This window comes from Oncorhynchus nerka, linkage group LG16 (genome assembly GCF_034236695.1).
Source record: "Oncorhynchus nerka isolate Pitt River linkage group LG16, Oner_Uvic_2.0, whole genome shotgun sequence".
NCBI classification, from domain to species: domain Eukaryota; kingdom Metazoa; phylum Chordata; class Actinopteri; order Salmoniformes; family Salmonidae; genus Oncorhynchus; species Oncorhynchus nerka.
Genome location: NC_088411.1, coordinates 18166314 through 18190865, shown reverse-complemented (window position 1 = coordinate 18190865; position 24552 = coordinate 18166314). Strand labels below are relative to the sequence as shown.

Here is a 24552-nt window from a genome sequence, read left to right as displayed (position 1 = left end):
TAAACTAAATCACTTCCCTCTCCTCCATTCCTTCTGATTTATTTATCTGTATTTCAAAGTCCTGACAGTCCCAAACTGTTCCCCTGGTTCATTAGAACCTGATGGCCAAAGTGGGACCAGAATGCTACATGCATGTTCCACTTTGATGTTCATGAAGAACAGATTGAGAGTAATGGAATCTGTTTGGTCATCGAAGGGATAATTGTTTTATGGTTTGGCTGCAAAGCCATTGACTAATGCAACTGTTTTCCCAAACCCTCATCACGGTTATTGTATCAGTAGAAAACACATTGTCTAAGGGTCAAATTACTTCCAGATTAAAACATGCACTGTGGTGTTCTTTGTACAGACAGATTTATACTCGTTTGATATTTTCGAAGGTTTATTATTTTTCTCTATTTAGCAACATGTCTGGGGAAGATAAGTAACAAATACAATGGGTTTTATGATATCAGATGATTTGAATTTCCTCTTTCTCTCCCCCTCATCCTCCAGTTTTCAGACAGCTCAGTCAGGAAGCTTTCAGAGGAGCTGTCCCAGAGAGAGGAAGCTGTCCAAAAGCTTCAGAAGGAGAAAGAGCACCTGGTGGAGCTCAGCCAGGTGAGAACTTCCTGACCTCTCCTCACCCAGTACTAACACCTGGTGGAGCTCAGCCAATGGTGAGAACACACTGTCCCCAGGGGTCATAAAGTGAGGTCGGGGTGAAATGTGAAAGGTCGACCCTGGGTCTAACAGGAAGGGAGATTATGAAAGGGTTTGCAGAAATGCATATCACTCTCACTATAAAGAGCATGTATGCATGTGCATGTGTGTGCGTGTGTGTCTTGTGTGGATTTTCTCCCTCTCTCCTTCCATCCATCATGCCCTATACTTGCAGCTATAGGAACCCCAGTACAGCAATGCATACCAGATGCTGTAACCAACAGTAGCAGCTTGATATCCTATATAATCTGTTAAAGTCATTTAGAATCTGAGCCATTATCCCACAGTAAACGGACTGCTTATTATACATGTCCAATGTGATGGAAGATGTCTGGAAGTTACAGTTTAGCAATTCAAGTAGTGTGAGAAGTGGGAATGGAAATGGCTCAAAGCTCCTAAAATGTTATGAGGGATACAGTCACAGGGTCAGATGTTATGGTAGGGTTACATACATCATGTCGCCCCAATGAGTTTGTGTCCGTCTTCTGTTATCGATGTTGGAGAGAGAGGACTCACTCTTGGCATTCCCTTGAACAACCCAAATGAACTCATCATGGCTCCTCAGATCCAGTATGGCTGACAGATGCACGCAATCCCAATAGGGGATTAAAGATTTAAGCTACATCTGTGGGCCAGACTCAGCCATTTTGTTTCATCCCTGTATGCAGCAAGCCATTGAGGATCTGCAGAGCGAGGAGGAGAAGGTGAACCTCCTGACCAAAGAGAGGGCAAAGTTACAGGTGCAGGCGGAAGATGTAAGTGTATTTGGGGGAGATACGCCAAATTTGACTTCAGTAGTGTCTAGCTTTATGGTATTGGTACAGTATCATTGTAACATATGATCAAAGAACGTTACGCCTCTGTGATGTTTTTCGGATGCTGATGAACGGTTATGCTGTCCCCTCCATTGAAGCCCAGAACCTTTAAAACTTATATTGTTATTCTCTCGCTCTCACTCTCACTCTCACTCAGTTGGAGTACCTGTTAGAGCAGGAGCGGCATCAGCGTGGGGAGCTGGAGAAAGGCAGGAAGAAACTGGAGGGAGACAGCAGGTCCACTCTGGAGAGCCTCACTGAGATGGAGAGGATGAGGAGCAGCCTGGAGGAACTCATGAAGAAGTAGATTATATACACGCTTCATACACCAGTTATAAGCGCAATAAGCCAGTTATAGGCACTCAGTTAAATCGGTTATAGATGCTTAATAACAGTTTACAAGTCAAGAAGTGGGTTATAGACCAGGGACATCACTAGAGATTCATAGATAGGGGGGCTAAGCCCATTTTAGGGGGGTCTGGGCATACTCCCCCAGGAGTTAAAGCCCCCAAAACGTCTTTTCTCAATGTGTATTTAGAGTATCTATTAAAATAAGGTTATTTTTGGTCAAGGTTGGCTAAAAGTATACCTGTCTGATAGTTTGTGTTCGACACTGATCTAATATGACTTACTTAAATTCTATCCAAATTAAGAAATTAACGTCCACTCTGTCCCCATCCATCCAACACCAACAAAAGGCACAAAAATGTCTGTACTATGTAGCCAAAATACTTTTGGGATTTTATTTTGTGTGAGAGTGAGTGAGTGAGTGAGTGAGTGAGTGAGTGAGTGAGTGAGTGAGTGAGTGAGTAGACATGCAGGTCATATTATACCAATATATATATTTTTTTAAATTTAAGTTTCACCCTTTTGTTAATTGTTGCTCAAAATTAACCCAATAATTCAGACACATGGAAGATCCCAAACAAATATTACAACCTTTGTTACAGAACTGCTCCTCCAGCTTCTCTCTTTTGATGCTTATTTTGTGGTTGGATGCATCAAAGTGTACCTCCTATTTTTAAAGGTTGCAAATTGGTCAATGACACTATTGTGGCTTTAGTGACCCAAGCACTTCACCCTCAATGGACATGGCTGCAAGACTTGCAAGCCTTTTCTGACCCATTGTCTTACGCAACCAGGAGTACAGCCGGCACAGTGCACTAAATTACCTTTCACAGGAGCAGGTGCTCACAGGAACTGTGAGGGAAACCTGAATGATTTCCTTCAGAGAAGGAAACACATCATCATCCAGGAGGTTATGCACAGCAAGTACATCTTTGGGAGGACATCCAGCCTCTCTTTTCCAGGCAATACATTTTCTGGCAACCAACATCTCTTGTGTTTTAACATCAATTACCGTAGTGCTTGGCAAACTCAGTTCAGCATGATGTATCTAGGAAGCTTTTTGAGTTGGGGCTGCATGCCTGTATGCCTTTGAGCAGACCTGCATCTACAGTCGAGAATCGCTGGTCAAGCTCACAAACCATCCCGTCCAAGCAGGGGAGCAACAACTCTGTTGTCATTGTTTGGGAACATGACAATTCTGTGCCTAAACCCAAGGAGGTCTCCACCACAAAATCTCCCATTTTCCTTTGTTTGCGCTTTCTTGATGGATCTGCCTCTGGAATGTTGTGAATTTCACAGAGTGCTTTGGTTCTGTCATAAAGTTCTGTGACAAATGCATCTGTGCGTTTGACTTTCAGTGTGTCACATACAGCTTGTTTGCCGAAACGAGCTTCTGCCAGGTCTACAGTCTCTTTCTGGAGGAACTTGTCGTCCCTCAGTTACAGAAAGAAGGGACTGAAACATCAGTAGCAAACACACGGTGGACGACTGATGTTGCTCTCAGACCAACAGCCATGGGGGATCCAATAGTAGATAGACAATCACAAATAGCAGTTAGTGTCCACGACTGCATTAATGGACCGCAGCTGGCATGCCCAGTGAGTGTTTGAGAGCTGTTCAAGTTCAGCTGATGCTATTCCAAGTTTGGACTGAGCTTCTTTGAACTCGTGGTGGTTAACTAGGGATGTATTGAAAAATGAATACACATTCTCCAAGAAACTGAAAAACTCAGCAGCCTCCGGAATAGCCCTGCAAGTATGACACAACACCAAATTATGCTCATGAGCATAGCAATGTACATATACTGCCTCCGGATGCAGCACTCTGAAATGTGCTTGCACACCTCCTTTGGACCCACTCATGACAGCTGCACCATCATAGGTCTGTGCACTTTAGGCCTGCTACCCCCATCATGGGTCATCGCACTTTAGGCCTGCTACCCCCATCATAGGTCTGTGCACTTTAGGCCTCTACCATCATAGGTCTGTGCATGGTCTGTGCACTTTAGGCCTGCTCACCCCCTGCTATCATGGGTCAACGGGCCTCTGGGGTCAACGCACTTTAGGCCTGCTACCCCATCATAGGTCTGTGCACTTTAGGCCTGCTACTTTACCCATCATAGGTCTGTGCACTTTAGGCCTGCCTACCCCATCATTTAGGTCTGTGCACCCCATTGGTCATTTTAGGCCTACTTTAGGCCTGCTACCCCCATCATAGGTCTTTAGTGGTCACACTTTAGGCCTGCTACCCCCATCATAGGTCTGTGCACTTTAGGCCTGCTACCCCCATCATAGGTCTGTGCACTTTAGGCCTGCTACACCCATCATAGGTCTGTGCACTTTAGGCCTGCTACCCCCATCATAGGTCTGTGCACTTTAGGCCTGCTACCCCCATCATAGGTCTGTGCACTTTAGGCCTGCTACCCCATCATGGGTCAACGCACTTTAGGCCTGCTACCATAGGTCCAGGCCTCACCCCCATCATAGGTCAACGCACTCATTCTGTGCAGGCCTGCTACCCCCATCATAGGTCAACACACTTTAGGCCTGCTACCCCCATCATAGGTCAACGCACTTTAGGCCTGCTACCCCCATCATTGGTCAACGCACTTTAGGCCTGCTACCCCCATCATAGGTCAACACACTTTAGGCCTGCTACCCCCATCATAGGTCAACGCACTTTAGGCCTGCTACCCCCATCATAGGTCAACACACTTTAGGCCTGCTACCCCCATCATAGGTCAAAGCACTTTAGGCCTGCTACCCCCATCATTGGTCAACGCACTTTAGGCCTGCCACCCCTGTCATTTGGAGCTGCTGTTGCAACTCATTTGCTTTTGATTGGGCATCAAATGACTTGATTTCTGCTAGTGCTAGTAAAGGCTCCTTAACTGTCCCCTCTGTCACATACCTAACACACAGAGCCAACTGTTCAGACTGCCCATCCCTGAACACAGCATTCGATCAGGTCATTCTGAGTTTCTGGAGATACGTCACATTTGATGGAGTGTTGTACCTTTGCAGGAAAGGGTCAAACTCCTTCAAAAGCTCCATACATTCAAGAAAGTTCCCTCTATTTGTTCTTTCACTGGATTCATCATTGGCACGGAAAGAGAGTCCCTGTCTTCCTAACATTGAGGTGACTGCAACAGATACTCCCTTCTCTCTGCAATATCACTAACATGGGCAGATGTTCAAATCTGAGCAATGTTCCCATGATTGCTAGTTGCCTGGTAGCTTTGCTCTGCCACAACACTGTCTCTGTGTGTTTGTGCCAGCTCGTGTTTACCAAAGATGGACAAAGATTTTTTTCCAATTTTTGCAGCCATTACTGACAAAATAATCAAATGTAAATGGTTTTGCCAAAAACTCTACATGGAAAGCAGAAAGCTTTACTCTACACAATTGTATTTCTCAAACCAGCAGTGCTGAAATGCCCTTTTCTGTGTACCAAAACTTTCGTGTGGGTAGTTATTCAGCTTCACTTGTCTGGGCCCAGTGTCTTTGTCACCAAAATTGCTCTAATTTCTGGAAGGAGTTGCTGCAGCAGCTTGACTACTTCATTTCTCTGGATCTGTTTCTTGTCCCTCTCTCTCTGGGCATGCTTGCCCTCTCTCTCACTTATACAGCTCGCATGTTGATCTCTGCCTTGCACAGAAGCCTCTCTTTCTGCATGACCATTTTAAGATGTCATGAAAATCATTTATTTATGCCTAACAAAAGTAAGGCATATGCTTTCACATGCTGTATAAATTTAACTGAAAGCTTAAACATCTACTGGCTTTTTTGAGTCACTAACCTTCGACATGCTCCCTCAGCCTCCAGCTTCTTTCCCTCATTCTTGTCTGCTGTGTTTTGACGTGTATTGTTATTCAACTCATATTTACAATAACTCGAGGCTTAATGGGTGATTAATCAGTTTAAGTTTCATTTGTTTGAACTGGTAAAATCTTCATTTCCCACCGGATTGGCCTTCGGCAGAGCTGCTGGCATTGCCTCTCTTGAAAAATGTCCATATATCCAGCTGACATTAGTCGTTAGCCGACAGTTAAGAAATTGAGGATAATATAATAACTTTGCGATCAACACTGACGCCTTTTCTACACATGACCTACTGATAATTGTTGTGCAATGGCCTACTGAATGAAAGAAATTGAGTATGAAAAGATATGTTCATGATGTTACGTCCTCGGTCTCATTTATAGCCTGGCACAGATAGCAAAACTACATTAAATACAACGTTAATTAGATATCATCGCCACATAACGGTGTCTTTTAAATTCAACATAAGTTAACGTTACCGTTAGGTAGCTCGCAACGTCTTACATTGTAGGCAGCCTCGCGTAAAAACGTATTGGTTAACAAAGCTTTGATTATGACCAAAGTTTAGAGTAATGAACTCTCTCGCCCTCTGTTCCAACTTACCACAAATTCACATCGTAGCCTATCTACATGAATCCGTCCTGTCAGAGCCTTTTCCTGTCCGTTTACTGTTAGCAAGCAGTCTCAAGCCACAGAAGTAGGTAACGTTAACCAAAATGTTAGCTAAGAGTAGGCCTAACGGTCACTAGCGTGTGCAGCATTCTCTGCATCAACAGACGAAAAAAAGGATTCACAAAGAAAATATATTGACTGATATATTGATTTATTTAGGGAGGGGGGGGCTAATTAATATTTTAGTGGGGCTAGACGTCCCTGTTATAGACAATGGCAAATCATTGAAAAAAAAGAACAGTTGAAGAGTTCAATTACAACTTATAGACAATGAGTTACAGAGATATGAGATATTTATAGAGAGAAATAGAATGCAGTGGCTTAGTTTTTTCATAGACCCAATAGAGTTGGGACTGGTCTGTTGAAAAGTCTGTTATAGTCTGTTGAAATACCCATCTTATCCTCAACCAAAACAAGGGAAATTGGCAGACCGACAGTCCAGGTGTTGTCAACTGACGTCTTTGCTAAGGAATTGCATCTGCATACTATATCAGCCATATGATATCTGTTCAACATCCAAGAAATGAAAGAAAAAAACAGTCCAGAAACAGTATTTGGTTTGCTGCTTGCAGACATTTGGATTGCATGTCTCTGGCTTGCAGCAAAACAGATGCCTGGTGGAGGTTATAACATGATATCAGTAGTGCAGAGGACCGTTATCTAGATTTGAAGGGCTCAGGGCCTCGGGCCAGGGTTTCAGTAATGTCCTAACTTGTTGGTATGTGCCTCTCAGTAATATGAGGCTGAATGGAGGAAGGTGTTCTCTGATCTTTACCTGGAGAGTAGAACCAGCTGTGACATACAGGACACAAACGCAATAACATTTTCATTACCAAAACAGAACTGGGCCTTGACGTCAGATGTCATTCATTCATTTCCCCCCTTTCCTTCCCTCCTTCTCTTTCACTCACACACCTCTGTTTCTCACAACAACAAAAAACATTTTCATTTTCAAAGGAAGAGGGGTCCTTGAAGTCATTCATCCTCGTTGCACAATATTATTCTCACTTGTGAATGCCAATCAAATGAGGGAGTCACCTTGTTGCACCACCAGGATCAAACGAGGTCTGCCACTCATTCTCTCTGCTGAGCATGTCCCCTCACAGGGCAGTTTACTGTGGAAAAGGTATGATGATATTGATATATTCTCTCTCTCTTTCTCAAGGAGAGATGTGGAGATAACCAGCACCAGTACCAAGCTGGAGGCAGAAGAGGCCCTAAACATCAGCCTGCATAGGAGGAACAAGGAGCTGCAGGTTGGACCCAGACTGGAGATGAAGGGGTGTTCGAGTGGAGATATTGAGGGGTGGCAGGGGAGGGGAGATGGGTAATGTTGTGGGTTTGAAGGACTTTAAAGGGAATTGGGGTCAGGGGTAGGAGGCATTGAGACATATTGTGAGGTGGCGAGGGGGAGGGTGATGGGTTGAGTTGGAAGAGGGGGTGTAGGGTCAGGGGTCGGGAGGCATTAAGACGTGTCGGAGAGAGTGGGAGGACTGGGGGGATTAAGGGGGGGGTTGAGGTGGATTTGAGGGGTAAGATTGAAGGGGGTTGCTCTCGGTCGGGATGTCAAGGAGAGATCTGCATTCCTACTTTTCAGCACCACGGCTGTGTTCTGTCCTCTGATTGGTGGGCTGGTTTCACAGCCCCCTGCCTGTCAGGAGAATGAGGAGCTGGTAAAAACACACATCCTCCATCTGAGCTGACAAACATCTATAGCCTGGCCTCTCTTATAGGGAGTTAACTCCATCTGAGCTGACAAACATCTATAGCCTGGCCTCTCTTATAGGGAGTTAACTCCATCTGAACTGATAAACATCTATAGCCTGGCCTCTCTTATAGGGAGTTAACTCCATCTGAACTGATAAACATCTATAGCCTGGCCTCTCTTATAGGGAGTTAACTCCATCTGAGCTGACAAACATCTATAGCCTGGCCTCTCTTATAGGGAGTTAACTCCATCTGAACTGATAAACATCTATAGCCTGGCCTCTCTTATAGGGAGTTAACTCCATCTGAACTGATAAACATCTATAGCCTGGCTATAGGGAGTTAACCTCTGAACTGATAAACATCTATAGCCTGGCCTCTCTTATAGGGAGTTAACTCCTTCATCTGAACTGATAAACATCTATAGCCTGGCCTCTCTTATAGGGAGTTAACTCCTCCATCTGAACTGATAAACATCTATAGCCTGGCCTCTCTTATAGGGAGTTAACTCCTCCATCTGAACTGATAAACATCTATAGCCTGGCCTCTCTTAGAGAGTTAACTCCTTCACTCTCTGTGGATATATGCTGTGTAGACATTGCCCTTTGACTTCTCCGTTCAGGTTACGGTTTGCAAAGATGCACTTCAAAATCACAAGAGCCTTCCTAGTGAAATAATGTTTTATAAATAAGTCATTATAGTGTCTGATTTGCAGATACTTTGCACTATGTAAATGGAATTCATGTCCTCAGAAGATACAAAAAAAACTATGCGCCCTGCAGCTTGTTGTGTTTCCACATTCAGTCCAAAAGTATGTCAATGATTGGGAAAGAGGTTGCATTTTCTTTTTGATTCAACAGTGCCTACGCAACTAAAATAACATTCAGGTCATTCAGTTCTTATATCTGGCTTACATGCCTGAATGAGCACGTAATAACGCTGAAATGATTACTTTAACAGGACATTTGGTTTTATTGTACTATTTGCAGTTGTCATTGCATTACATTTTTGCAGACACTCTTCTCCAGAGTGACTTACAGGGTCAATTAGGGTTAAATGCACATCGGCAGATTTTGTTCATGTTGTCAGCTCAGGGATTCAAACCAACAACCTTTCGGTTACTGGCTCAACACTCTTAACCGCTAGACTACCTGTCGACCCCAAAATGATGAAAAGGCCCACGGAAGACAAGGTTACGGGAACAACGTTGACAAGCAGTGGCATACTGTCGCTCCAACACGATTATCTCTCTCCGCCACTGGAACTTGCAGATGAACATGTGTTTTGTCTGGCTCTGTTCCTTCATGCAAAATAATGAGATTGAGAGAGACACTGAAGGAGTTGCAGATAAACAGAGGGACGGAAAGAGAGTCAAGAAGAGAAACAGAGAGAGACACACAGAGATGCAGAGAGAAAGAAAGACAGAGATGGAAAGAGAAACCAAGAGAGAAACAGAGTGACAGATTGAGGAAAAAGAGAGAGTGGTAAAAGCAAAAAGGGGCAGATCAGGTAAACTCCTCCTGAGATCCATGGATAACTCCAGTTCCTTGATCCTCTATCCAGAGGTTGGGAAAGAACAGAGGAATAAAGACTGTCTTTGTCTGTCTGCTGGGTGAACGAGGGACTGAAAGACGATCGGTGTGTCAGTGAGAGTGGTCATGTTTTCACATTTACTGAAGCCCTGGCATTATCCCATCAATGAAGCCTGTGTGTGTGTGTGTGTGTGTGTGTGTGTGTGTGTGTGTGTGTGTGTGTGTGTGTGTGTGTGTGTCATGTTTTCACATTTACTGAAGCCCTGGCATTATCCCATCAATGAAGCCTGTGTGTGTGTGTGTGTGTGTGTGTGTGTGTGTGTGTGTGTGTGTGTGTGTGTGTGTGTGTGTGTGTTTGTCACATTTACTGTGCCCTGGCATTATCCCATCAATGAAGCCTGTGTGTGTGTGTGTGTGTGTGGTCATGTTTTCATTTACTGTGCCCTGGCATTATCCCATCAATGAAGCCTGTGTGTGTGTGTGTGTGTGTGTGTGTGTGTGTGTGTGTGGGGTCATGTTTTCACATTTACTGTAGCCCTGGCATTATCCCATCAATGAAGCCTGTGTGTGTGTGTGTGTGTGTGTGTGTGTCTGTGTGTGTTTGGATTGTGATCAGCATCTCCTCCCACAGATAAAGATGCAGGTGTCCAGGCCAGGCCAGCGCTGAACAAAAGACCAGATTATTGCTCGCCCACTCGTGTGTGGTTTAAATATAAAGGTCACATGAATATATCAAGATTCCCAAGACAGCATTGTAGCTCACAGGAAATCAAAGAGATATCTCATCTTCCCCCCCTACAGTACAGTTAAAGCACAATGTACTGCTGGGGTTAGCAGTTATGCATTTCAGCTGCTTCTTAGGAGAGTTGTAGCTCAAAGAGATAGCTCTGAATAGCTTTGTGATAGCTCTGAACAGCCTGCGTACTGTACAGTGCAATGTTCTGTATTTATATTGTGTACGTGGGGGAGAGTTGGCTAGTGAAGACCTATGATGATGGAGCTCCCACTACTCCTCTACAGTTCAAAGCAGCTTTGGCAGACACGATATGAATGCAGTTGTAGAATGGGGCGAGCAGATGCATGCTATTCACTTCCATCTCGGAGGTGGGAGATGTTTAATGGCTGGTTTTATGGTGTTTATAATAAAGACAATTCTAGCGGACTGAAAAGGGATCATTGTGTGAGGTCAGAGGTCAAGTCAATCATCATGAACCAGTTTGTGACCAGTATTTTTCTGTTTTGCTATAAAGCAGATGTGGGTTTGCATGTCCAGTACGTGTGCAAAAGTAACACAGGACAGGAGCCAGGCCCTCAGCCACCTGGGTACTGTACACAGAGCACATCGTTTTTAATAATATGATTTTGACCTTCCTGTCCTCAGCTACACTCTTAGAAAAAAGGGTTCCAAAATGGAACTCCCCATAGGAAGAGGTTGTAGAACCCTGGAACCAACCAAAAGGGTTCTGCCTGCAACCAAAAAGGGTTATTCAAAGGCTTCTACTATGGGGACAGCTGAAGAACCCTTTTAGGTTCCAGATAGAGACTGATGAGGTAACAGCCTTGAATTACCTGGCCATCGCTCCAGTCAATGAAATCACCAGGGCATTGCCATGGTAGCTACAGCTCCATCTGAAGGTGTTTTTACGTACGTGGACAGTATGGAGAGTTCTATTGATAGGAGTGGAGTCTGTAATGAGGTTAGTTTGATGCAGGAGCAGGTCTGTGGTAGGCGTGTGCCAGGAGAGACTAATCGTTCAGCCTCTGGTCTGGTTCCCCTCTCGGAGGGCTCTCCGAGGGGGGTTGACAGGATATAGCTGCCCACGCTATAGAATACCCCTCAGATACAATCACCGAGCCATCAGGCTCAACTCACATGTGATTGCAATTTATGCTCAATTTAAAATGGTGGAGAGTTGCACTGGGGAAAAAAGCCCCTAATGTGGAAAGTTTAAGTAAGTGCAATTTCAGATATCAGACCGTCCAAAAGTCCACTGTAATAATGGGCTAACGGTTTTGTTTCCTTTTGCGGTGTCTTATGCTTATACGATGATGCTGAAATGGACTTACTGTGGTAAAACACAATAGTGTGCCAGTACAGCAGTTCCCAGGCATGTTCAGAAGGAAAAAAACAGGTGGTCCAACAAACTGTTATTCTACAGGGCAGTATTATTGTATCAAAATATTAGCGATAACAGTTTCAGGCAAAGTTGACCGGGGGAGAAGTAACAGACACAATGTATTAAATAGAGCAGTCGGGAGCCCTGCTACTCTCTCTCTGTGTGTGTGTCAGGAAGTGTGGAGTGTAGAATGCCCGAGGAGAAGCGACTCGGCTGAGTGGAGCACAGCAGCATGTGTGTGTGTCGGTGTGTGTGTGTGAGAGAGAGAGAGAGAGAGAGAGAGAGAGAGAGAGAGAGAGAGAGAGAGAGAGAGAGAGAGAGAGAGAGAGAGAGAGAGAGAGAGAGAGAGAGAGAGAGAGAGAGAGAGAGTGTTGGGGAGAGTCAGTCAGTCAGTTGGGCTGCTGCTGCCTCACCATGGCTGTGCTCTCTGCTGAGGTCCTGCGCTGGCACGTGAGTTTCTACACCACTTTTCTCTCGCTCGCTCGCTCGCTCTCTTTATCCTCCTCTCCTCTTTCTTTTTGCATGCTCTGGAACGTTGGTGTGGGCTTGTGCCATTCATAGGAAGCTTGAATGTTATTAGCTAAAGTTATACCGATGTTATCTGAATGACTAGCCTCCTGGTTGTTTTGCTACCTGTAGAGTATTGTTGAAATATTTGCATGTATTATACCGGTTTACTGTCATCACTAAAACTCATTTGACTTAGAGATGATTAGGGCCAGCAGCATACCAAATCAAATTGTACTTGTCACATACACATGGTTAGCAAATATTAATGCGAGTGAGGCGAAATGCTTGTGCTTCTAGTTCTGACCATGCAGTAATATCTAACAAGTAATCTAACAATTTCACAACAACTACCTTATACACACAAGTGTAAAGGAATGACTAAGAATATGTACATAAAAATATATGGATGAGTGATGGCCGAACGGCATAGGCAAGATGCAGTAAATGGTATAGAGTACAGTGTATACATATGAGATGAGTAATGTAGGGTATGTAAACATGATATAAAGTGGCATTGTTTAAAGTGGCTAGTGATACATTTATTACATTCAATGTTTTATTATTAAAGTGGCTAGAGATTTGAGTCAGTATGTTGGCAGCAGCCACTCAATGTTAGTGATGGCTGTTTAACAGTCTGATGGCCTTGAGATAGAAGCTGTTTTTCAGTCTCTCGGTCCCAGCTTTGATGCACCTGTACTGACCTCGCCTTCTGGATGATAGCAGGGTGAACAGGCAGTGGCTCGAGTGGTTATTGTCCTTGATGATCTTTATGGCCTTCCTGTGACATCGGATGGTGTAGGTGTCCTGGAGGGCAGGTAGTTTGCCCGCGGTCATGAGTTGTGCCGACCTCACTACGCTCTGGAGAGCCTTGCGGTTGGGGGCGGAGCAGTTGCCATACCAGGCGGTGATACAGCCCGACAGGATGCTCTCGATTGTGCATCTGTAAAAGTTTGTGAGTGTTTTTGGTGGCTGCGCCTTCTTCACTACGCTGTCTGTGTGGGTGGACCATTTCAGTTTGTCCGGGATGTGTACACCGAGGAACTTAAAACTTTCCACCTTCTCCACTACTGTCCCGTCGATGTGGATGGGGGATGCGCCCTCTGCTGTTTCCTGAAGTCCACGATCATCTCCTCTGTTTTGTTGACATTGAGTGTGAGGTTATTTTCCAGACACCACACTCCGATGGCCCTCACCTCCTTCCTGTAGGCAGTCTCGTCGTTGTTGGTAATCAAGCCTACCACTGTAGTGTCGTCTGCAAACTTGATGATTGAGTTGGAGGCGTGCATGGCCACGCAGTCATGGGTGAACAGGGAAAACAGGAGAGGGCTGAGAATGCACCCTGTGGGGTCCCAGTGTTGAGGATCAGCGGGATGGAGATGTTATGTCCTACCCTCACCACCTGGGGGCGGCCCGTCAGGAAGTCCAGGACCCAGTTGCACAGGGCGGGGTCGAGACCCGGGGTCTCGAGCTTAATGACAAGTTTGGAGGGTACTATGGTGTTAAATGCTGAGCTGTAGTCGATGAACAGCATTCTTACATAGGTATTCCTCTTGTCCAGATGGGTTAGGGCAGTGTGCAGTGTGATTGTGATTGCGTCGTCTGTGGACCTACTGGGGCGGTAATCAAATTGGAGTGGGTCTAGGGTGTAAGGTAGGGTGGAGGTGATATGGTCCTTTACTAGTCTCTCAAAGCACTTCATGATGACGGAAGTGAGTGCTACTGGGCGATAGTCATTTAGCTCAGTTACCTTAGCTTTCTTGGGATCAGGAACAATGGTGGCCCTCTTGAAGCATGTGGGAACAGCAGACTGGGATGAAGATTGATTGAATGTCTGTAAACACACCAGCCAGCTGGTCTGCACATGCTCTGAGGGCGCAGCTAGGGATGCCGTCTGGGTCGGCAGCCTTGCCAGGGTTAACACGTTAAAATGTTTTACTCACGTTGGCCACAGAGGAGAGCCAGCAGGTTTTGGTAGCGGGCCGTGTCGGTGGCACTGTATTGTCCTCAAAGCGAGCAAAGAAGTTATTTAGTTTGTCTGGGAGCAAGACATCATGGCCCACGACGAGGCTGGTTTTCTTTTTGTAGTCCGTGATTGACTGTAGACCCAGCCACATACCTCATGTCTGAGCTGTTGAATTGCAACTCTACTTTGTCTCTATACTGACGCTTAGCTTGTTTGATTGCCTTGCGGAGGGAATAGCTAAACTGTTTGTATTCGGTCATGATTTTGGTCGCCTTTCCCTGATTAAAAGCAATGGTTCGTGCTTTCAGTTTTGCGCAAATGCTGCCATCAATCCACGGTTTCTGGTTGGGGAAGGTTAGCACCCTGCATCCCACTCCTAGCTTTCCTCTGAAGCTATGTAAGGTTGGTCCTTGATGGGAGACCAGATGCTGCTGGAAGTGGTGTTCGAGTGCCAGTAGGAGGCACTATTTCCTCTGGTCTAAAAAAAATATCTCAATGCCCCTGGGCAGTGGTTGGGGACATTGCCCTGTGTAGGACGCCATCTTTCAGATGGAATGTTAAATGTTATGGAATGTTATCCCCAGCTTCCAATTGGCTCATTCTTCCTCTCTCCTGTAGCTATTCCCCAGGTCATTGCTGTACATGAAAATAAGTTCTCAGTTAATTTACCTAGTAAAATAAGGGTTAAGAAAAAGGAGTGTGATTGAGATATTGAAAGTTATGACCCTGTCTGTGTGTGTAGAGTGTGGAACTTTGTTTGGTGTTTCCCCAAGTCTCTGCGTTTTGTGGTTAGTAGTGAGAGAGTTGGCTATGTGTGTGTGTGTGTGTGTGTGTGTGTGTGTGTGTGTGTGTGTGTGTGTGTGTGTGTGTGTGTGTGTGTGTGTGTGTGTGATGTCCTGGGGCTATACGGTACATGTTAGACACACTTCCTGACACTGAGACAAGATGGAGCTGTAGATACCACAGAACATGACTTGGAGCCTGAAGACTGCAATGTTTAGAAACTCAATACGTTTGTGTCAAAAGGGCATAAACAACCTGTGTGTCAGTGAATTAGTGAGTTATGATATTGGGAAAACTGAAATGTACTTAGAGATCCATTAGTGTGATAAGAAGCTGCATGACATTGCATCTATACTGAAGCAATAATAGCCTACAATTGTATGTCATATATTAATGATAAAAGTGCAATAAATCATTCAGCTATAGTAACAATTATAATATAATCAAATATTGCAACATGAACCCGATAATTCCATGAAGTGAAATCCTTCATTACTGTCGTCCCACCCGTTGGGCCGCCATGTATGAATTAAAGATAATGTGAAATGACAGTTGATATTCTCTGTTGAGCTGACTGACCTGATATGAAAGCCCAGTCCCATGCAGACTCAGTCTGAGGGTCAGAGTAGAAATAATGATGAAGGCTACTGCTGCTGCTGACATTCCTGCTGTGAAGAAGAAAAACCACTGGCATGCTGAACCAACCCAGGGAGAAATACAGAGAATGAGAATATCTCTCACCACAAACCTACTGCCCTGAAATAGCAAACCAACAACGGGGTAGTGCCTCTTATTTGCCCAGACAAAACATTGTATTTCTGCAGACTATGTAGGTTTACTGGGACAATGGGAACTATTCAAATGTTGTCAGAATGTTGCAGTGATTCTATGAAATGCTAGCACATGCATGTAATGAGGACAATGCTCTCTCGGCTCTCTGTAGGTCCGTATCGAGGAGCTGGAGGAGGAACTGGAGACAGAAAGAACCATGAGAGCCAAGGTACAGTACATCTGTCACTGGTCCAGTACTGTAACCCCTACATTATCACCTAACTCTATCAAACCTATTGCATCCATAACTCACTGGAGTTGGGCTGTTGTTAGTGTTATAGGGGTGTGTGCTAGAGTTAGCGTTATGTTTGGAGGTGCTGTGGCCAGTACTGCGGTCTACTGTGGTCAGTGCAAGGCATGTCCTGCTGTCTACTGTGGTCAGTGCAAGGCATGTCCAGAACTGTCCGAGTGAATGTTTGTGGTGTTGGATGGCGGAGCTTCCTGAGGGAGAGTCCTGTATCACATATCAGTCAAAGACTAGAGCAGTCCAAGGTGCTGTGGGATGAGATGAGCTTTGCCCGGCAGTAATACTCTGAGATGTGGTGCAGCTAGGAGTTGTCATAGGATTGAAACCTCTGAAGGGAAGTCAAGGAGAGAGAAGGAGGAATACTGGGGAAGGGAGTTAGGTTTGGAGAAAGAAATAGAGAAGAATCAGTAAGGTGAGAGGTTGATTTCAGACAGGAAGGGTAGTGGAGGGTTCAGTTGGAGTAGGGAAGTGGGATTGAGGCATATGGGAGTGACGGGGTTTGGGGGACCTGGTGTTTGGCATGCTGGTGGGGTAAATAGGTCTGTCCCGTGCCTCTGGTGGTTACCCCAAATCAGCTGCACCTGTGATAATAAATGAGAGGAAAGCCCTGGTGTTTCTGGTTAACTCACAGAGCAGCCCCGGAGGCAAACAGAGCCCCTACATCCGAACACGCATGAAAACACAAATGGACACACACACACACACATTCCTCCACCTTGCTCCGCACAAGCGTGACAGAAGTAATGGACAAGGATCATTTTTTCGCTCTCCTTCTTCAGTATGCCAAGGTGGCCAAAAGGCATCTGGTATATTTGTATGTTAAGGCTACAAACGGGGTTTAAAACTCTGAGCTTAGTCCATGTCAAACCAATCCCTTGTAGAAGAGAAGATTGTTCACTTAACAGTAGGAGGAGATTGTTAACCCCTTCTTATGTGAAACGAGACTTGAGTTTTGTGTGTATGTTAGAGGAACCGACCCTGCTGCGATTCCACTGTGGCAATAAGCAGGCCAGAGATAGAAACATACATTTTTCATCCTCACTGGTGGTGAATGGAGTGACATCCAGTCCCTTTAGGCTGTTTGCACACTTCTTCCCTAGCTCTGGGTGGCACACACACACACACACACACACACTGGGTGGTATACTTAACTAATAGCCCTGTGCTCCCCCTGCCTCCTATTAAAGCCAGCAGAGTGAGGGAGAGACAGGCAGAGACTTGTAAAGCTTTATCTCAGTGTCTCTAACACACATACCAGCGCTGCAGACAGGCTGTCCATTGTCTGGCTCAGCTCAGGTAGGGAGAGATGAGGAGATAGTGCCGGCACTATCTCCTGGTACGGTTTGCAATGGAATCTTCTCCCCAGTGGAATGTCGGACACACACACGCTCACCCAAACTCCCGGACACTCTCATGCAAACAAGAGTTATCTGCCATTCCACATGGACTAAGACAAAGCTGACCTTCCTTTAACCTCTTTCGTTTACAACAGAAAGGGAATGGTTGTGAAGTGTATTGAGCTGAAGAAGCTGTTGACACTGTCCATGGACTGGACGAGAGTGATGACAGAAACAGGTCAGAGGTCAGAGTGCATGGGCGAGACAGAGATAGGGAGCTATAGTGGTAGAGTGGGGAAGGGTGAGTGCACAGGAAACTGAAAGATGAGATCCCTCTGCTTGGTTGGAGCTGAAATGAGATTAGTCTGTTTTCACTTTGAGCGCTGATTAACCATGTCAAGAGGAAGACCATACAGAGAATACATCATGTAGAATATCAGGAAGCAGGCACAAATACTGTACATGGAAAAACACACTTGGCTTTGAGGTAGTGTGGCCTACCAAACACTACCAGTGGACTGAAGCTTTAACCTTCTACTGCAGTGGGCTACATCAGAGTGTTTCTTAGTAATCTTTAACAAATCTACTTTGAAACAAAAGTGTACACCTCACACACATGGTTATGGTCTTAAGAAAAGATGATAACTGTTCCATGTCAGATATAGAGTTGAAATATTCCATTTTGAGTTTGCATCCCATTATGACACTTTATACACAGTTGAAGTTGGAAATTTACATACACCTTAGCCAAATACATTTAAACTCAGTTTTTCACAATTCCTGACATTTAATCCTAGTAAAAATTCCCTGTCTTAGGTCAGTCACCACTTCATTTTAAGAATGAAAGAACAATAGTAGAGAAAATTATTTATTTCAGCTTTTATTTCTTTCATCACATTCCCAGTGGGTCAGAAGTTTACATACACTCAATTAGTATTTGGTAGCTTTGCCTTTAAATTGTTTAACTTGTGTCAAACGTTTCGGGTCGAGTTCCACAAGTTTCCCACAATAAGTTGGGTGAATTGTGACCCATTCCTCCTGACAGAGCTGGTGTAACCGAGTCAGGTTTGTAAGCCTCATTGCTCGCACATGCTTTTTCAGTTCTGCCCACAAATGTTCTATAGGATTGAGGTCAGAGCTTTGTGATGGCCACTCCAATACCTTGACTTTGTTGTCCTTAAGCCTTTTTGCCACAACTTTGGAAGTATGCTTGGGGTCATTGTCCATTTGGAATACCCATTTGCAACCAAGCTTTAACCTTCTGACTGATGTCTTGAGATGTTGCTTCAATATATCCACCTCATTTTCCCTGCCATCTATTTTGTGAAGTGCACCAGCCCCTCCTGCAGCAAAGCACCCCACAACATGATGCTGCCACCCCCTTGCTTGTCACGATCGTCGTAAGGAGCGGACCAAAATGCAGCGGGGTATGTGTTCATGATTTTTGTCATTAAAGAAATCACTGAACACTGAATACAAACTATACAAAACAATAAACGAATAACGACCGTGAAGCTATAATGAGAACTGTGTGACACAAGCAACTAACATAGACAATCACCCACAACCCAAAATGACAAAACAGGCTACCTAAATATGGCTCCCAATCAGAGACAACGACTAACACCTGCCTCTGATTGAGAACCATATCAGGCCAAACACAGAAACAGACAAACTAGACATCCAACATAGAATGCCCACTCAGATCACACCCTGACCAAACAAAACATAGAAAAATACAAAGCAAACTATGGTCAGGGTGTGACATTGCTTCACGTTGGGATGGTGTTCTTCGGCTTGCAAGCCTCACCCTTTTTCTTCCAAACACAACGATGGTCATTATGGCCAAACAGTTCTATTTTTATTTCATCAGACCAGACGATATTTCTCCAAAAAGTACAATCTTTGTCCCCATGTGCAGTTGCAAACCGTAGTCTGGCTTTTTTTATGGTGGTTTTGGAGCAGTGGCTTCTTCCTTGCTGAGTAGCCTTTCTGGTTATGTCGATATAGGACTCGTTTTACTGTGGATATAGATACTTTTGTACCTGTTTCCTCCAGCATCTTCACAAGGTCCTTTGCTGTTGTTCTGGGATTGATTTGCACTTTTCGCACCAAAGTATGTTCATCTCTAGGAGACAGAACGCATCTCCTTCCTGAGCGGTATGATGGCTGCGTGGTCCCATGGTGTTTATACTTGCATACTATTGTTTGTACAGATGAACGTGGTACCTTCAGACATTTGGAAATTGCTCCCAAGGATGAAGCAGACTTGTAGAGGTCTACAATTCTTTTCTGAGGTCTTGGCTGATTTCTTTTGATTTTCCCATGATGTCAAGCAAAGAGGCACTAAGTTTGAAGGTAGCCCTTGAAATACATCCACAGGTACACCTCCAATTGACTCAAATGACGTCAATTAGCCTATCAGAAGCTTCTAAAGCCATGACATCATTTTCTGGAATTTTCCAAGCTGTTTAAAGGCACAGTCAACTTAATGTATGTAAACTTCTGAACCACTGGAATTGTGATACAGTGAATTATAAAAGTGAAATAATCTGTCTGTAAACAATTGTTGGAAAAATGACTTGTGTCATGCACAAAGTAGATGTCCTAACTGACTTGACAAAACTACAGTTTGATATTAACAAGACATTTGTGGAGTGGTTGAAAAACGAGTTTATGACTCCAACCTAAGTGTATGTTAACTTCCGACTTCAACTGTACATCACAGAAGACTGAAATATAACAAAAAACTGTTTGACATAGAAACACCAGATATTTGTTGTTTAAAAAAATATATACTTTTTTTGTATGAAAAACATTTGTATGAAAAACATTTAGAACATTCCATCCACGAGGCCACTGGGTCATTTGACTGGAGGAAAGGGCTACAGACCCTCTCAACATTCACAACAGCTTTAAAACAGCAGTAAAAGATCAACATAAAACCAACAACAGCGTTCAACTGGAACATCTAAAGCTTTGATCGTTTGTGCATTTCACGACCATATGTTTCAGAGTACTATAACCGTTACATGTGTTGCCTTGTTTTATAATGGAAATTCCTCAAGTTTTAGATAAACATCACCCAAGCCTGTCATTACCACTCTGATTGTGATTGTCCTTTGAAGATTACATTTATGGAGATGATGCTTAGTCTGGTCTAGCACAACATAGATTTTTATATAGACATTTAAATCATTTACACTTCTCTACCTGGAAACACAGAGATGGTAGTAGCTACTGTAGATGACCAAGAAAGAGGAGCCGCTCAATATTTGGACTTTGCAACGGATGCTCCTCCCTGCTGTTCGCTGATCCTGACCTCTGAACCCTGTGGAGGTCACTTCCTGTTGGTGTCTTTCAATCACAGAAATCCCCAGGATGTGACCCCCATTTTGGTGGGTCCAGATCGAATCTGCAGGGATGTTTGCTTACCAACATCTTTACAGTGTTTCCAGCATATTTAATTAATAAAACTGCAGCTATCAATGTTTTGTCGCTTTAGATGCCCTCAGGCTGTTACATAGATGACCACAGCTGGTTTACACAAGGAAGATATAACCCACCGACAAGAGTCTCACTTTGATGATGTCACTGTGTGTGGAGAGGATACTGTTTGTGATAAACTGAGCCGGATCTGTTTCTGACGCAATTGCACCCAGAAACAAATCTTGCATGAGCACTGGCCTCTAGCCAACTAATTTGTAATTGTTAAGTCTATTATGAGACACTACAAATGACTTTGTTTTGTAGGTGGAGAAGCAGAGAGCTGATCTGACCAGAGAACTGGATGACCTTACTGACCGACTGGAGGAGGCAGGGGGAGCCACAGCTTCACAGGTACACATGCAGACAAACACACTCTAGCATGTAACCCTGAGATGTATTGGCACTTCACATGTCACTCCATTTGACCAGTAATGGGAGGAATGTAACAGTAATCATAGCCATTGTAAATGGGATGACTAGCTTCGACCTTCCCCTCTCACTCCCTCCATCACTCCCCTCAGATTGAAGTAAATAAAAAGCGGGAGGCGGAGCTCCAGCGTCTGAGAAGGGACTTGGAGGAGTCTTCTATCCAATCAGAGGCCCTGGCTGCGTCTCTAAGGAAGCGTCATGGTGATGCGATGGCAGAGCTGGGAGAGCAGTGTGAGAGTCTCCAGAGGACCAGGGCCAAGCTGGACAAGGAGAAACAGAGTCTACGCATGGAGTTGGAGGACCTTGCTGCCTCACTGGACACCCTGCAGAAAGTCAGGGTTAGTCACACCTCGGATGGGAAGGCTGTCCCTGAGAGTTAGCGATTCGTTCTATCACAGTGACCCACATCAAGCTTTTGGAGGTGTCTTGTAAAACCTTTCACACTCTAAAAAGAATCAGCCATGTGAGTGCCTATGTAATATGGCCAAAGCGCCTAGAAATGCCATGTTTTCATCTTATCACCAGGTGTCGACAGACAGCCAGCTGAGGAAGCTGGAAGAGCAGCTCTCTGAGGCCAACACCAGAGGAGACGATCTGCAGAAAGCCCTGACTGAGGTCAACGTAGCCAGGAACAGACTCACAGGTGCACGTACAAGTGCAAACACACAACCTCGCACACACAACCAAGTAAAAGCTCAAAGCCTTTGGCGTGTCTCCAATGTTCAGTTCAATCGGGTTTAACCCTCTACTTGGCTTAGAGTGCAGAGTACAAATACTCACACAAACAGATTGAACAGAGTTAGTCAGCACTAGGACTGTAGACACAGATCGAACAGGGCTGTGGTGCAACAAAAATATCATTAAGTATCATATAAAGTGCTGTCATGAATCCTCTGCGAATTCCGTGAAGAGTACTCTCTTTGTCTTTGCTCTGTGTATTAAAAAATCACTGTGAGCATAGCTATCATATGTGTGTGTTTATATCAGTTAGCTGTATGGTAAAAGTGCTGAATCGGGTACAAACCCAGTTGGCCACATCAGTTTTGACCAAGTCGGTCTCAGTCCCCTGTATGTTCTGGTAGTTGATAACACACCTGGGCCTAGATTCAATCAGATCAAGCATTCACCCGCGATAGAAGACACCCTCAAAGAGGGTATTTTGGTGGTGTCGAAGGTGTAACGTTAGAGATATCAAATCGGTGAGAGGCTGCTTGTGTGGTCAGTCACGAAGCCACACCCATCCCACTTGCGTTAGATGTTCAGAACAGGAAAGTGTAGGGTCTATAAAAAATAATGACACTCAAATTGAAAATGATGAAACCAAATATTGAGGATTTCTATCAGCCTAATCGAGGTGTAGATTACGCATTCCAGTGTTTGAACTAAAGAAGGCTGCATGGGATTTCCCTTAATGTGACTCCATGCAACCAATGGCAATGTCCGCTTTAGGTATAATGCTGCAAGCCGCTTGTGGATTTGACTGCTCTAGCGCAGTTCGACCTCCGACACTGCCGGGGGAAAAAAACGCTATGCGGGTGTCGGCTGGCACGGATCTGATAGAATCTAGCCCCTGGTTGTGTCTCTAACTTGTCTTCTCTCTGTGTGATGTTAGCCGACAACACAGACCTGGCCAAACAGCTGGAGGAGGCAGAGAGCAGAGCCAGCCAGGTCTGTCGCTCCAAGACCCTGATTGTGACCCAACATGAAGACATCAAGAAACAGATGGACGAGGAGCTTAAGGTAGGACCAGGCAGTGGTGTGTGTGTGTGTGTGTGTGTGTGGGGGGGGGGGGGTGAATGTTTTCAGTTGTGTCAATAACTGATAAGAATTGAGGAATCTAAGCATCGGAATGACCTCATATCCCAAATATGTGTCCTCCCTACGCACAATGTTTCATTACGGATCCTTATAGCTTTCAGGTGTCTTCGACAGTTTCTGTGCATCTCTCCCCCAGTCTAAGCTGGCCCTGGCCAGCAGTCTGGCAGCAGTCCGGAGTGTGTTACAGTGTGTGTCTTTTTCACTGTCCCCAGTCTAAGCTGGCCCTGGGCAGCAGTCTGGCAGGGCTGCGTCCGGAGTGTGTTACAGTGTGTGTCTTTTTCACGGTCCCCAGTCTAAGCTGGCCCTGGGCAGCAGTCTGGCAGGGCTGCGTCAGGAGTGTGTTACAGTGTGTGTCTGTTTCACGGTCCCCAGTCTAAGCTGGCCCTGGGCAGCAGTCTGGCAGGGCTGCGTCCGGAGTGTGTTACAGTGTATGTGACAGTGTGTGTCTTTTTCACTGTCCCCAGTCTAAGCTGGCCCTGGGCAGCAGTCTGGCAGGGCTGTGTCCGGAGTCCCCAGTGTTGGGCAGCAGTGTATGTGACAGTGTGTGTCTTTTTCACGGTCCCCAGTCTAAGCTGGCCCTGGGCAGCAGTCTGGCAGGGCTGTGTCCGTCCAGTGTGTGTCTTTTTCAGTGTGTTACAGTGTGTGTCTTTTTCACTGTCCCCAGTCTAAGCTGGCCCTGGGCAGCAGTCTGGCAGGGCTGCGTCCGGAGTGTGTTACAGTGTATGTGACAGTGTGTGTCTTTTTCACTGTCCCCAGTCTAAGCTGGCCCTGGGCAGCAGTCTGGCAGGGCTGCGTCCGGAGTGTGTTACAGTGTATGTGACAGTGTGTGTCTTTTTCAGTGTGTTACAGTGTAGGAGTGTGACAGTGTGTGTGTTTTTTTCACGGTCCCCAGTCTAAGCTGGCCCTGGGCAGCAGTCTGGCAGTGCTGCGTCCGGAGTGTGTTACAGTGTGTGTCTTTTTCACGGTCCCCAGTCTAAGCTGGCCCTGGGCAGCAGTCTGGCAGGGCTGCATCCGGAGTGTGTTACAGTGTGTGTCTTTTTCACGGTCCCCAGTCTAAGCTGGCCCTGGGCAGCAGTCTGGCAGTGCTGCGTCCGGAGTGTGTTACAGTGTGTGTCTTTTTCACGGTCCCCAGTCTAAGCTGGCCCTGGGCAGCAGTCTGGCAGGGCTGCGTCAGGAGTGTGAGGTGTTGAAGGAACAGCTGGAGGAGGAGCAGGAGAGCAAGCTGGAGCTGCAGCGTTTCATCTCCAAACTCAACACCGAGGTCACACATTGGAGGACCAGACATGAGGCGGACGCCATACAGCACTTGGACGAACTGGAGGAGACCAAGTAAGACACATACTAGTATACAGAACACACAAACGAAACTGAGCTAGAAGACAAGAAGGGAGAGTTACACCCAAAATCTTGCCTTCTTCTTACTACAACAAC

At 45.3% G+C, this 24552-nt stretch overlaps 1 protein-coding gene across 3 annotated transcripts in view; it reads left to right on the top strand.

Moving 5' to 3' along the window:
* LOC115144146 (myosin-16-like) overlaps positions 1–24552 on the top strand; it is a 49700-nt gene that overhangs the window by 14056 nt on the left and 11092 nt on the right. For all 3 annotated transcript variants that reach the window (XM_029684927.2, XM_029684929.2, XM_029684928.2), the window contains 10 exons: positions 496–600; positions 1371–1457; positions 1675–1820; positions 7524–7614; positions 15914–15970; positions 21139–21225; positions 21396–21641; positions 21829–21946; positions 22916–23043; positions 24254–24450. In XM_029684927.2, coding sequence (XP_029540787.1) covers positions 496–600; positions 1371–1457; positions 1675–1820; positions 7524–7614; positions 15914–15970; positions 21139–21225; positions 21396–21641; positions 21829–21946; positions 22916–23043; positions 24254–24450 — 1262 coding nt within the window. The remainder of the gene's footprint in view (positions 1–495; positions 601–1370; positions 1458–1674; positions 1821–7523; positions 7615–15913; positions 15971–21138; positions 21226–21395; positions 21642–21828; positions 21947–22915; positions 23044–24253; positions 24451–24552) is intronic.